Genomic DNA, 14975 nt, shown 5'->3' with positions numbered 1-14975 from the left:
TCATGGTTTCAATCTAAAATGCCTCCCAAAATTCTCATGTGTGTGGAAGATGACTGTATCATAGGGTGCCATGCTCATTTGCGGAGTCATCACTTATGAGCTCATGGCTGAATGTTGCTTGCAGGTGGGGCCTGGATGGAGGTGGTCACTGGGGTCATGACCCGGAAGCATTCATTCTTGTTTCCATGCCCCTACCCTTCCTGGCTGTCATGCACTGAGCAGCATTTTTCTGCCAGGTCCTTCTACCATGTCCTTTCTGCCTGGGAACCAGTCAACTATGGACTGAGTCCACAGAAACTGTAAGCCAAAATAAACCTCTCTTCCTTTTAGTTGTGGGTATTTTGTCCAAGCACCAGGACAGTGACTAATATAGTACTAACAGAGAGCTAGATAACTTCAAGTACAAAAGAGAATAGTGGATTGTGGTATCTATGGAGTGTCTTGGAACTCGAGTTTGTTATAATTAACACTCCCATAGAAGATGGTGAGATGTTTTCCATATCCATTCATCCTAAAACCAATCTGAGAAGCAGGGGCACCTACCCTTGGGTTACAGCAGAGAAGCTGCAGGGCTAAAATGAAAGTGCTTGCTTAAGATCATGCAATCAGTACGGGCCGGTTTGCACTGTTCTAATTCAGCTTTTCCACACACTAAATCCATTCTATCTGCAGTAGTCTGTGGTACCTTTCATAAATTATACAATCATGAACTCTTGACCTAGCTGGTATACTGATTTAACCTGGACAGTGGCATTCATGATTCAAGAGGCTTTAGCTTTCCCACAACCCCATGGGATGCAAATTCATAAGAGAAGGCAGGACTTGTCCACAGATTAAGTGGCAGCTCTGTTCTGCTGCTGGAGAGATAAAAGTATTTATTTATTCAGCATTGGCTCAACAGAGTTTACTTGAGTACTTACTATTAATAAAGAAACACTGCTTTACTTTTATTGGCAATAAAAATAATAACTTTAACTAGAGCTGCATTTACTGTGCATCTGTTATCTGCCAGGTGTCACGTTTGGCTCTGCACAAGTTACATCACCAGTCTCAAAATATTTCTCAGAAGTGGTTTTTCGGGTTTTTGTACTTTGAAAATAAGCAAGCAGAGAGGTTATTTGTCCAAGTCCCACTTAGAAAGCAGCAAGCCTCAGTTCAAGTACGACTCTAGAGCCCCTGCTCGTTCTAGTCTAACACATGTGCTCGTGTAACAACAAGAAGCACTCAATGTCTATCTTGCCTCGGACACAAGGTTTCTTCTCCTCCTGCATTTAGTCTCTTAAAGAAACACTCAATGGGAAGGCCAGGAGCACAGCCTGCTACACGAACCCTGTCACTGATTACCCTTGAGGCCAAGGTCACTTAAGTTAGGGCTCAGTTTCCTCACATGGGCATATGGTTTACCTAGATGGTTTATATGATCCCTTCCCATTTGCACTATGCTAAAACACTTCCAGAAGAAAGACGTCATCATGAATGCAGTGACTGATCAATATTCTCAGTACTTTTCCTTGTTTTTCTCTAAATTTAAAAAAAATAACTTGAATTTAAAAATGCAAGTCTACCAATGTGTCTTCTTTCTCTTCAGCAAAAGAACATATTCATACAGAAATATTTCTTGAATAACCTCACAATAAGTTACTCATAGACTTTGATATTTTTGTATAATAACCATGCATCACCAGAATGCAGGAAAAAAATAAATCCAGTAAGTCCAGCTATGTGCAGTCATGACATTTGCAGTTAGCATTTCATCTTCCACTCCCACCTCTTCTTCCCCTGCTGCCTGCCACCAGGGTCCTGGGACTGCTGAGTACAACGAGAGCTCTGATCACACCGCCTGACTACTTGAAAGACATTAACCTCCTGTGTGACATAAATAATACAAATGGATATACTTCAGGAGTCACTTCAGAGCACCTCCTGAGGCCCTGTGTGAGAAATAAAGAGAGGAGAGAATAGAAGTCGACCACCAAGGGCTGCCTCTATTCTGCTGGCAATTCCCATGACCTCATGTGACTTCACATTTGTCTCATAAGTCTGAGGAGAGACCATGACATATACATGGGCTTGCAGTTATTCACCAAAGTTCGGAGAAGACCAGACAGCACAAGAAGATGCTTTTCTCCTGCACCTGCAGGAGTGAAGAATCCCAGAAGAAAGTATGGTGCAATGAGAGAACACTAATTCCACAAGGCCTGAGGAAGAGCTCTTTAGTAAGGTCAGAATTAGTCCTAAGAGTCTGCAGTCACATGACCCACTCACACCTACTGCACTTGCAAAGTCCTGGTCCTCTCAGAGGCACCCTCTATGGAATCTATCGGGAACTAGGCAGGGGCTACTCTTGCTTGGTGAATTAGCGTTTTCAGCACCACTTTCTTCCTCACATGAAGTGAAACCCAAGGAAAAGAATTCATCTTATTCCCCTGCTCTGTTGGTCCAGCTACACAGCAAGTTGCTAGACCAGAACTAGATCTATAAAATACAGGGGGTCTCTCCTATCTAACAATATGCAGCTTTCAGTAACTTCTATTTCCTAGGCACTTGGTAACATTTGTCAACATCTTCTCCATAACTGTGACCACCCAGGGAAGCTTGTGACAAGGAAAAACCAGGCAGGAATAGGAAGATCAGAGAGCTCCTAACTTAAGAGATATCATCCAAATACTGCTGCTGAGAGGCATCCGCTAGTTCCCCCAAACACCTTGCATTCCTAAAGCTGACTTCTAACTTCCTTATAGTTCATGCCCCTGTCCTGTACTGGCTTGATGGATTCTGTTTAAAAATATTTCTTTTTTATTATTGTGAAGGACTTCAGTGAAGGGTAATTTATCAATTGATGACGGTTACTGTGTTTGGTAACCATCTTTCCTCCATAACTCGTAAGCTTAGGCATAGATTATGTATTCAAGTCGTTTCCTTTAAGATGAATTTTAAGAATTCAATTTTTAGGTCATTCGATCATAATACTGTATTTCAGCATGAGAAATTTAATATGAGAATTACTACACGGTTAAGGGCTCAATATAGAATTCTTCGTGGGCAAATTCTCAGTAAGTTCTCCCAAATGACTGCATTTCAGACAACCGAAGATTTTTACTACTAATGAATACAAACAATATATATCTTAGCTGAAACTTTAAGGTGATGATTTTTAAAGTAAAATTTACTGTGCATAGCTAATGTATGTACCATGTTATGCAATTCATATAAACAATAAAGTTTACTACAATAAAATTGACAGGGTCATCTCACATAGCTACTAATAACCTTGTTTTTGTGCACAAAGCACCAAAATTCTGCTCACTTGCACGTATCAAGGACAGACATGTATGTCACCATCTAGAATCCCTTCCTCTCCACATGCACCCCTCACTCCACTCCTCTCTCATGGGGAGGCCAAACCTTCTTGTGCTCCTTCTACCCTTTCTGGTGTACCCTTCCTGCGACTGCAGGGTCATCCTTAACTTTATCACAAGCATGCTACATGTAAGTTGGATATTATCCTACCTACACGAAGGAAAGTGACTGCATGAGACATTTCTGTGAAACGACCTGGGCCAATCTCATGTGCCTGTGCCTGTGTGTAATTATATAAGCCTTCTTTTAACACAGCATCAGCTGTTACTTCCTGGTTTCTTCATACAGCACCAGCAAACTCTGAGCCAGGTTATTACTCAAATAGAGAATTTGGGGGAAGTAGTAGAAGGAAAATGACAGAAGAAATGAAGAGGCACAAATCCCTTTCATTATTTATACTATTAGGTTCCATATCTAATACACAGTTGATGCTCAACTGTGTTGCCTGAAGAAAAGATCAAGGAAAGAAAACAGAAAAGGTAAAGACAAGAGGCAGATTGAGAAGAAGGAAAGAAAAACTGGGAACAACAAAGAAGTTTTGAGAAACAAAATGTGTGTCACATAAGGGTTCATAAACACAGATAACCACGTATGAACAGAAGTCTTTGGAAACATGAAGATTTAGGAACAAAAATTCAAAAATGCTGTGTCAGTCATTAAAGTGTCAAGAAGTGTGTAAAATAGGTAGAAATGGAAGTCACACTGGCTCCATCAGAGCAACTGTGTGAACAAGGGCCAATGTTTCTTTACCTTTCAAACTTAAAAATAGGAATGACAATACCTGGCTTCTCCTTGAAATACAATGATCAAAAATGGTAATACACATGACTATCGTATCAAAATGACAGTACAAATGATTAACATACAATAACATGTGAGTAGATAAGATATTCAGCACCTTGGAGATGTACTGACTCAGTTTCAAATTTCCCAAGAATAGAAAGTCGATCTAAGTTGACTGTTTGCCATTTCATGAACCCACCTTTTGTATCATATCTCCATGCTGGGATCCAGAGAACTGGGAGCCAAAAGATGATCCCTGGAATGAGCTCAGGACCAGCCAATCATTGTGAAACATTACTAGCAGCACAGTTTCACACAGAGAATTTGAATGTCTTCCATCAAATATTCCTTGCTAACAAGAAAGAACTACCTGTGAGTTCCTTCCCTTTTCAGCAGATATACTGCTTTCTGCTCTAATCCATGTTATTATCATGCTAAAGCAAGGCTTGTCTAAGCCTAGACTAACAACAGAAAGCTGGTGCTGGAGCTGCGGATATGATGGAGAAGGTGTGGGCCCAGTGGCCACCATCCCCATAGCTTGCTGCAGTCACTGCAGTCCACTGACAGCTCCAGGCTGCCCCGCATCCTGGAACTATCTGCACAGAGCAAAAGGGCACCCTTTACATTCAGGTTTGCACTGGCTCTCAAGCTTCACGCTCTGGCTCGTGTTGGTTCTGCGCAGTTATCTCCATGGTATCCTTGGTACTGAGCTGATGTTAACTCCCTACAACTGCTGTCAGCATTGTTACCATGGAAATAAGTCATGGAAGACGATTTGACATCATCTGGGTCTAGACTTTCTAGATAATGAGTCACATGTGTTTAAAACTACTTACATTGTGACTACTTTCCCCTGATAAATGTTTCCTACAGAATTAGATTTCTAGAGTAGAAGGTTTCTGTCCAGTGTAAGAATGTAACCATCAGCAAGAATGTAACCTTCAGAGAGTCCAGATGGAAATGTGTGGAGGATTTGGTAGGGAGGTGGGGCATGGTTCCCTGTTAGGGTTCCCCATTACCTTGAGATCTGAAACTCACAACTGTATAATGGTGAGTTTTAAGAAATCAAGAAAGTTACTGGTTAGAGCAAAATTACATAGATTAGATGTAATTAATTCAATTAAAATATATAGTAAGAATAACTCTTACGCATTCAGTCTTCATGGGTTATTTCCTATTTTGCCCTCCCTCCCACTAATTAAGTGGAAGCTGGTCTACCATGACCCACTCACAGAGTTGCCTGCAGGCTTGCTCACGTGGGAAAATATAAGCAACAGCCAGTGTAAGTGGGCTGGGGGTGCATCTGACAGGGAGGAATGGGTTCTTTACTTCAGAAAAACATAAAAGGTACTTGACCTCCATTCTTTTAGTGATGGAAACATCTGGATGGAAATACCTAGAATTACATCCATGTAATTCTAATGTGAGAACAAAGGACTCTTCATCTGAAAACTTTCCACTACTTATGGAAGATCTTTGGAATCAGCATAGCAGAGTCATGACTTGCACAACAGATTTGCAGACTTTGTCCTGAGACCTCTCCCCTAACTACCCAGGGTACAGGAGCAGAGGCAGGAGAACTTGGGCTCCAGGACAGTGGGCTGAGAAGTCTGTACCTCCAAGGAGTGCTGGGGAGAGGATGCAAGCTCTATGCCCTTGCTTTCCATCCACAAATCAAGATTGCAGGCTAATTCATAAGGTTGTTGGGAGATCAGATACACTTATAGGTAGAAACTCTTTGCAAGTGTCTAAAAATGTTATTATTAAAGGAAACCCTATACAAAGCAAGTAGCATAGGCATAGTAGCCTAGCAAAGTTGGAGGGAAATATTACACTCTTTAGATGTATTATCAACCTAAGGTTTTAAAAGTAGTACATGGAGCTGTATCAGTCGAGGTGACAGTGACACTGACTGTGGACAGTGAAGCTGATTCTACACAATGAACCACTGGGTGGCGAGGACACTGCCCAGACCTCTGCCTACACTCACCTGCTCATCTGTGAGATCCATGTCAAGTTCTCTTCAGCCTTAAATATCTACATAAATCTCTTTTCTACCATGTCATACTGGTAATAAAAAGAGTTAGTGCAAAGAGTTTCGGTCAGAGTTTGTGCCTTGCTCCTTCTCATATTCTTACATGGCACACTGTGTTTCTTCTAGGCTTAACAATCACTGTGAAGACATTATCTTTCTGGCGTGTATAATCCTGTCACACTCACAGGGCCAAAAGTGAGAATGTTTATTAGATAAATAAAAATATTTTTTTTTGAGGGGTGAGGTCTTATTATTTTGCTTTAGTTATAAAACAAAGCAAAACAACAACAAAATTAAGAATTTGTCCTACAATTCATTAGCAAAAAAAAGTCACAAAATACTACCAATAAATATATGCTTACATTTTAGAGTTGCTCAAGACCATGAAGAGCTTTAGATTGTGAAGATGGCAAGAAAAAAGCGATGGTTAGGAAAACCACGGCAGGGGAACAAAGGTGCTGGGTTACTTGCATCCAATTTAAAAATGAGAGATCTATTTATGCCTATGGCTACAAGGACACAGCAATGTTCTTAGCATGTTGTGTCAGTTCAAAAGGTGGCAGCTATGCTCAGGACAGCTCTGACGACAGAAAGGGCCTGTGCAGTGGAGAGTTCCACTGGGGAGGGAAGTAGAATTTCACAAGCCCAGAGTGCAAGGTAGAGACTCTCTCACGGGTTTTGGGCCTGGCTTCTCCTCTCCTGGCCAACTCTAAGTAGACAAGGATCTGATCACCTGGGCGCAGGACCCCAGGGGTCCCTGACTTGAAGTTCACAGTGCACAAAGTTGATGGTGCACTACAGGATGGGCAGCTCGGCTCTGCCACACTGAGCTAGGCACTGTCTGCTGAGGCCCTGCTGGAGGCGGGTCCACAGCCTGGCTCCTGTGTGCTGCATCCACTTCCAGTCACTGACGTGACTGCCATCTTGGTTCTTCTGCTCAGCAATCTAACCCTCTTAAAACAGTGCCTTCTTGCCATGCTGTAATTCTTTTTATTTATAAATGGTATTTTCCTGAAGCCCATGACTAAAAAATATGCTTCTGATCAGCAATTCTGTCAAGTTGTCTAGTTCAAAAATCCAAAACACCATAATGTCTTTAAAAAGAATCAACTTTGCATCTCAGAATTTTAACAGTGTGCTTCCTATCAATCTTCAAAACCCAGATTTCCATGAGTCTCTTGTAACTGTTTCAATATTGAACTGATTTTTTCTTCATTGTCAGTTTAGTCTCTGGTCTTGATTGCTAAATTAGTTTGGTTTCCATCTAGATTTTCTTCATAAATCCAATATACGTTTCATTTTGTTGATGTCCTTAATTTTATAGTCTGTTAGATTTTCTTGGTGTTGAGCTATGGACCTCTAGTTTAAAACGCTGACCCTCACATCTCCGCTCACCCACCACGTTCCCTCACCTCCAGGAGCTCATGTGAACCACAGAAAAGGTTCCACCATGGACACCTACTTTAGATTCTCTTGAATCACGCCTGTATCTCTAGAAAGAAAAAATACCTGATTGTTCTTATCCAGGTATAAAACACATGCTTTTCCAGAGGTTCATTTTAGTATTTGGGTAAAACCAATTGTTTGAAGTAGTTTGCATCTGCCACAGTATTTCCCAATCCTTAACAATTATATTCTTAAATGTCACTTAAATGTAAACTTTCCCGGTCCCCATACACTAATTTCTACTCTCCTAGCACACTACTCTTGTCTTTATAGCATTTTTCAAATACATTTAAATGTGTATTGCAAAATATCATACTACCAGATTATAAGGCTCCCAAGGGGAAAGCCCATGTCTGTCTTGTGGAATTTATATCCCTGATACATAGCATGTATGGAGTTTTTGATAAAAGCTTGTTGAGTTTGTGAGTAAAAGGGTTAAGTCATTTTTATAGGCTGCGTATTATGAATAGCATGAAGGACATTACTGCAGGACATTACTACATTTTTCTCCTCTTTTGTGTATTTGGGTAATTAGGAAGTAGCTCTCCAGTAGTGCCACAGACTCATAGAAAAAAGCCACTGGGACACTTAAAGCACTCAGCAGTATTTACCTCCAATTTGGAAAGGGTGTCAGCACTGGTTTTAGTAGTAGCTTCCCATGAGATAAAGATCCATGTGATAAAGATCTCTGGTCAGTACTTATAGGCTATCCCTGGTCAGTCCCTTTTCATTAATTCCCAAAGAAAGACAGCCAGATTCATGCTCATATTGACTTCCAGCCATATACAAGGCACAGGGTTAGGCTTTAGCAGGTGCACTAAAAGCCTTATGTCTCAAGTTGTTTATTCTCTGAAGGCCATGTGTCTTAGTTACTTTTCTCCAGTTGCTGAGACAAAATACCTGATGCCCAGAGTTAAAGAAGGAAAGGTTTATTTAGCTCACAGTTTGTGGAAGTTTCAGTCCATACTTGGCTGGCTCCAAGGCAGAGTGGCACATGGCAGAGGATAAAAGTTCATGGCGGCAGAAAACAGCAAAAGCAATAAGAACAAAAAGGGAGGAGCATGGGAGAAGACTCTTCCTGTCCCTTATATTGTACGCAGGCTGCCCGCCCCAGGGTGGATGTTAGCACTCACATCCATAATCCCAACACTGGACCATGAATCAATCACAAACAATAGAAGCCCACACCGATGACTGCATGAGGTTTTGGGAGGATATCCAGACACAAGCCATAACACTGTGCTTCTGAAATACACAGGAAAGCTACCTAAGAAAAACTGTGCACAGGAAAAAATGACTGACACTGCATAACTCAAAGCAGGAGACCAGGAAATGGGGGTCTCTGTAATGATTAGATAGGAAGCAGTATTTGGATGGGAAGAAACACTGAGCAAAGGGGTACAGCAGCAGTGCAGGGCCCTGAGCAAAGGAAAGTAAGGGAAATGGTTTTCCCAGAGACGGGTGGAGAGGCTGGTTAGGTAAGTTGGTGAAATAAACACATAAAAAGCTGAAGAGGAGTACATCCTGCACTGCATGTGGCATCATGACACAAAATACTGAATTACGATAATGTCTTAATATCACACTGCATTTTGTTGCTAAGCTATTTCATGCATTATTCACAAAAGAACATCTGTCTCCTTGTTTATGTATATGTCACCACATATCCAATAGATTCAAATGAGTTTGAAGGCAGGGCTGTGATTCCGACCTACGTCTACTGCCTGGTGTCCTGCAGGGGTTGTCTGAAATGGAGGCAGGGAGGTTGGCAAGGAAGTCACCCCGGTGGTCCAGGGTGGGAAAGAGAAGAACCAACAGGATTCCTCGGGCTATACCAGGGAGGGACACTCCACCTTCAGAACCTTCCAGATGCTTCCCCTTAACTACAGGCAGGAAAAAGCTGCTCTTTGGATCCCCTGGACATTTGAATCTACATCTGACCATGATGGTTACTGGGTTTAACATGGCAGAAGAAAGCCCCTTTTCTTAATCTTTCATTCAGTCAGTATTACTGCTGTTGTAGTCCTCTGGAGTTTTGTAAACAATCTTACTGTAATGATCAAGGTACAATTCCTGGTCTTGCGCGGTCATGGATTCTAAGAATCAGACTAACTCAGAGATACTTTACTGTTACTTTTCCGTGGTTGTTTTGGGGGTGCTTGCAGCCAATTTCATTGAGCTGCTTTTGAACATTCTAGTTAACAATGATTTTATTCAAATGGAGTAACCCACACTTTGTGGTAGATAATTGACTCCCTCCCACATACTGTACATGGCATAATGGCTTTAAAGTGCTTCAGAAATTTTATACAAAACTCTTGAAATTATGCTCAAACTGAGGAATACATCTTTCCTCTTCCTATCAGTTTATCTTTTTCTGTCAGGACAGATTCTTCTTTTATGAAAAGGTTTCCAAAATGAAATACTTCTCTCTCCTTCCTGAAAGTCTTCGATCTTCCTCAAGACAAAGACTCAGTAAAGGACCAGAGCATCTCAGGGAACAATGCTCTGATATCTGAGCCCCTTCCCTGTCATCTCAGAGACACAAAGAGTGACACAAACTAGGCATGAAGGTGGCATTGTGCCCAGTGAGGCTTTGTCACTCATTGCCACACAGAACAGAAATGGGCTGAGCCTGTTCTTAGGGCAGACGATCTCAATTTTCTACATTTCTTTTTTTTTTGTTTTGTCTTTTCTTCCAGTACCAGGAATCGAACTCACAACCTTGTGCTTGCCAGGCAGGCACTTTGCACTGAGCTAAATCCCCAGCCCCTATCTACATTTCTATTGTATGAACTGTCTTCAGTTGTTAGAAGACTGGTAGGGACAGTGTATGCTACTTAGCAACCTGTCTCTGACATGGAAATGTCTTTTTTGGGCATGCCTTTCCCTACATTAAAATGAAAAATATTTAAATGCCACAGAACATTACAAATCTTGAGCTCATGTTTCACAAACTTACAGTAAATTACAGAATCCTACAGATGACCCACTAAGTCTTGCACTCCTTGGAAGCACCTCATGAGCCCTCCTGCAAAGACTGGGAGCCCAAGCCCACCCCACAGAGTAACCTCTCACTCGGTTTATGAATACAGTGTGGGCTGCCTAAAGAAAAAACAATATGTAATATAACAACCACTGTTAATTCCTATCATTTTATTCTGAAACCCTTTATCATTTTTCTTGGTTTTGGTTCATTTTGTTTTTGTCTATGTTGTTGATATTTTGCTATTGTTCTTTTTTCATTATTATCTCTTTAAAATAAAAAAAATCAGAGTCTTGAATTTTTTTTCCTTCCTATTAGACCCTGACCACTTTTAAATATCCAGATCATATTTTATCTTAAACAAAGCCTTCTCTGACCATTCTAGTGAAATCACCCATTGTTGAATGTATTTCCTATTGATTACCTTGAGTTCACACTAAGACACATTACATCTCATCTTGTTAGCAAGGCACACCCAGATACCTGTGCAGAGAACATGTATTTTCTTCTGCAGCCCTCTTGCCATGCAAAGAGCAGTGCCTCTTGCCCAGGAACCCAGGATGCAGCAGAGGTGCAAGGTGTTTCCTACCCAGCAGACCCTCTGGCTGGAGGGGGGCCCATCACAGTCACCATGGCCATGGCCAGGCTGTGAGGCTACAGCAAGCTCCACCCAGGTGGGCCACACATTGGGTCTGCAGGAGCTCAGGGGTGGAGGGAGAGGGACAGGTGGCATGTGCAGGCACTGGGCTCCACCCAGTTTGCCTTCTGGACCAGGTGCCCTGAGAGCTCTAGAGGGCACGGTGGGAGGGTATGCCACTGAGCAGGCCAGGTGGCTCTCTAGACATGGGTACAGGACATGAGGGAAACAAAGGCAGCCACCTGGGAAAAACCAAGGACACTCAGCAGGGCCTTGGGGTAATGGTGGTCAAGGCTGCCCATGGGTGTTGGTCACCAGATAAGGACAAAGCCATCCAGCATACCTCATGTGGTGGCAGTGGCCCCAGCCCCAGCCCCAGCCCCAGGGATTTCTGATGGCTCACATCTGTCTGGGCTGTTCCACCTCTGGGGCATCGTTTTCTGGACTTCCTCCTTCCTTGATTTCCCTACTCTCTGAGAGTCATGCTCAGACATGTCCCCAGAGTGAGGTACAGACCAAGCCCTCTGATGGTGCCTTCCCATACCTTCTCTCCCATCCAGCACCCTGGGCACCAGCCCCAGCTCAGGAGGTCCCCAGCAAAGAAGGCAAAAACTTCCATGCTCCTCCTCCTCTCCCTGAGGTCAGGAACTGACACCCGCTGTTCCTGCTTCCTTCAGGCCCAATTTCAGAGGGAGCCCTGCACACTGGCCTGGAACTGAGGGCTCACCCAGGGCATGGCCCTCAGAGTGGGCAGCCCCGCAGGCAGTGGACTGCAGGGACTCAGGGTGCGCTCTGGAAGGTGAAGGTGCTGACACTGCTGCTTTAAGGAAGGAACACGTTGTGCCCAGCAGGGAGCTGACACAGGCATGGTGGCTACCAACAAACACAATTTGAATCTGAATTGTGAGTTTCAGCTTCTTTCTGCTGCACACTCTACATGCACAGTCACATGATTCTTACTGAAATCCATATCCTTTTTAAGCAACATGATTTGGAATTACCTTCAACTATTACTTTTTCCCAAGTCTGTATTTACTTTTCAGTGCTGGCCAGACCTGACCCACACAGAAAAGTCCTAGAAAACACTGAGAAAGCGCCAGTGCTAGGTCCCACCCCAGCCCCCCTGCACCTGCTGCCCTGAGTGCAGACTCAGAACTTGCATAAACAAGAACTGGAAAGCTGAAGGGAAAAGGCACAGCTGAGAGGGCGTAGCTCCAGCGCCAAACCCAAACAAGACTGTCTGAGAATCATCGCACATATTATGGGAGTGAAAGAAGGATTTAAAAATACTTACCTTTGTTATTGTATACATCTAAGTAATTTGGTGCTGAAAAAATTGTAATTAGAGAAGGGAAGCCTGTTGTTTGGCTTTTCCTGTACATGCGATACCTGAAAACAGCAAACACAGGTTAAAACAAGGCTGGCACGGAAAAGAGGATGACACCAAATTACACACTTGGAAATAGCAAATTAAGTGAGTTAAGTTCTATCCCCCACAGAAGTCTCAATTACATAACACTACGTAAAATTTCCTCTCTCAAGCCTGCTACTCAGAGCTCTCATTTCAGGAGGGAAAATATACATTCACACTGCAATTTACAGATAGGTAGTTCTAAATTTACCAAACCTCAAGGGAGGAGAAATCCAGTGGAAACTCATAATTCATTTCCATGTGTTTGAGAAAGATGCCAAAGGCTAACGACTGCATGCCGACACCCCGTAAACACTATACTCTTCAGAAGGCTGCCAATGTTTTTGACATAAAATGACCAATGAGAACAGCAATATCCAATGATTTACCACTAACAGCCAGGCTGATTACTCTATAAATCTACAGTGTTCTGTAAAGTTTCAATATAAGCATTTTGCCTAGACTAAGTGACTTGCTTTTCACATAATGCCTCTTTAAATCTATGGATTTCACTAATTGAGCCTGTTTTCTATTTTAGAATTTTATTTATTACAATCCCTGCTGCTGTGTGCAGGTCAGAAATTATGTCTCAGCAAGGTAATATTTAGTCAGGAATAAAACAGACCATCCATGAAATCTGTGGAAAGAAACCAACAACCCTGCGACTTTTCTTCTACCAACACAAAAATAATGTGCAACATTTTAGTTTTCAAAGAATCAAAAAGTGCAAGAGACTCTGGCTCCTTTGTCCCTCATGATGAAAATGTGGCTCATGTCTTGCATGCAAGAGCTAGAGGAGCAACATCAGGGAAACAGAATGGGGGATGAAGGTAGCTCCAATAGCACCTCAGATATGGCAGCAGCCACTTTAAAAGGAATAAAATGGATAAAAATGGATAAAATGTATAATATTAGAAAGATTTTGACTCTTCTCTTTTTGGAACTACTGAGACAACACTACTTTTCCCAGAAAAAAACAACCTGTTCAGACCTTGAGAAATACTCCAGGGGTCTTCCACGGATACCTGCACTTCTCTGGGAAGGGGACTGAGCCTGAGGGACAGGATACTCTGAAGCCTGGGGCCTGGACTTTATGAACCAAAGCTGGCTATGCCTATCTGTTAGCAAATACAGCAAACACTGGACAGTAGAGTCCCAATTCTTCTGAAGAATCAACTGTTCATCTTAAAAATATTTGTGGATACTGAATGATGCACCCAACATGACTTCAGGTATGTTGGTGAGGGAGACAGATGCACCCCAAGTGGGCAGCCAGATAAAGAGAGGGACATCACTCCTCAAGAGTGGAGACAGAGATCTGAGGACCTGAGGCTGTGCAACAACAGTGACCACTGGAGAGAGGCTCGGACGGAGCTCAGCTTCCCCGTCAGGGGCACCCTGGCTACTGTCCTCCTCCAGAGCACAGGAATCTATACTGTCGATTTCAGCAACAAGTTTTACAAGAAAGTGCTCCCACTCTCCAGAAACTCCAAAATATAAAGGGGTGATCTTAATGCCTAAAGGCCAGCAATGCCATTCAGGGGGGCAGAGGGGAACAGGGCATCAGCTCTTACATGCTGAACTTCACCATGAGGATGTCTCCCTCTTTCTGACTGGCTCAATCATTAAAGTAAATACCAGACTTTTGTTAGTATATTGTGACTCTTAATGTTGGTCTATGCTATAAAATTTTATCAGATAACACAAAATCAATTTTACATAATTATTTGGTTTGTTCTTTAAAACTCTATGGGGATCAGGAATGGCACAAGAGGTATAATATACGAAGTACTATGTCTGCATGAGCGTAGTTCACATTGCCCAAAACCAAACCTGAGAGTACTGGGGATTCATTTGCTTAGGGGAGAGTCGTGAATGGCGATGGAGAGAAGTAAGGGGTGCTGGCCTTCCAGCCCTTATAAAGGACAAGCTGAAAGGGACTGGCAAGAATCCCAAGGGGACTTGACGGCCACTGGTTTCCATTCATCCCAGCCTTGCCACACCCGAACTGTCCACAGACCATTTGAGACCTGCTCCTTCCAGGAGTGGCCTGCCAAGAGGTCAGCCCAGCGTGGGCAGAGCGGAGAGGTCAGGACACCATACATGTTGTGATGCACCAGCCCATAACCCTGCTCACCCTGCATCCTGGGCTTCATGGGCTCGGAGGATGGATAACAAGTTATTGTGCTGCAAGAATTCACAGACAGCCGGGTAACTGCGAGAAAAGGAGAGAGAAAGGCATCAGTACTGGAGTCCTCCGGAGAGTCACACGTGTGTCAGCACCCAGAGCCAGTCTGAGCGAGCATCCACACATCAC

At 42.9% G+C, this 14975-nt stretch overlaps 1 protein-coding gene across 1 annotated transcript in view; it reads right to left on the bottom strand.

The window, feature by feature from the left end:
- Positions 1–14975, bottom strand: part of Ppp3ca (protein phosphatase 3, catalytic subunit, alpha isozyme) — a gene marked incomplete at its 5' end in the record, with an annotated part of 125204 nt that overhangs the window by 34047 nt on the left and 76182 nt on the right. The window contains 2 exon segments of the mRNA XM_013505393.1: positions 12542–12636; positions 14796–14873. Of these exon segments, the coding sequence (XP_013360847.1) occupies positions 12542–12636; positions 14796–14873 (173 nt within the window).

This window comes from Chinchilla lanigera, unplaced genomic scaffold (genome assembly GCF_000276665.1).
Source record: "Chinchilla lanigera isolate Chin_1 unplaced genomic scaffold, ChiLan1.0 scaffold00095, whole genome shotgun sequence".
In the NCBI taxonomy this organism is placed as follows: domain Eukaryota; kingdom Metazoa; phylum Chordata; class Mammalia; order Rodentia; family Chinchillidae; genus Chinchilla; species Chinchilla lanigera.
Note: the sequence above shows the minus strand (reverse complement) of the source record. Positions and strands in the feature narration are given on the sequence as shown.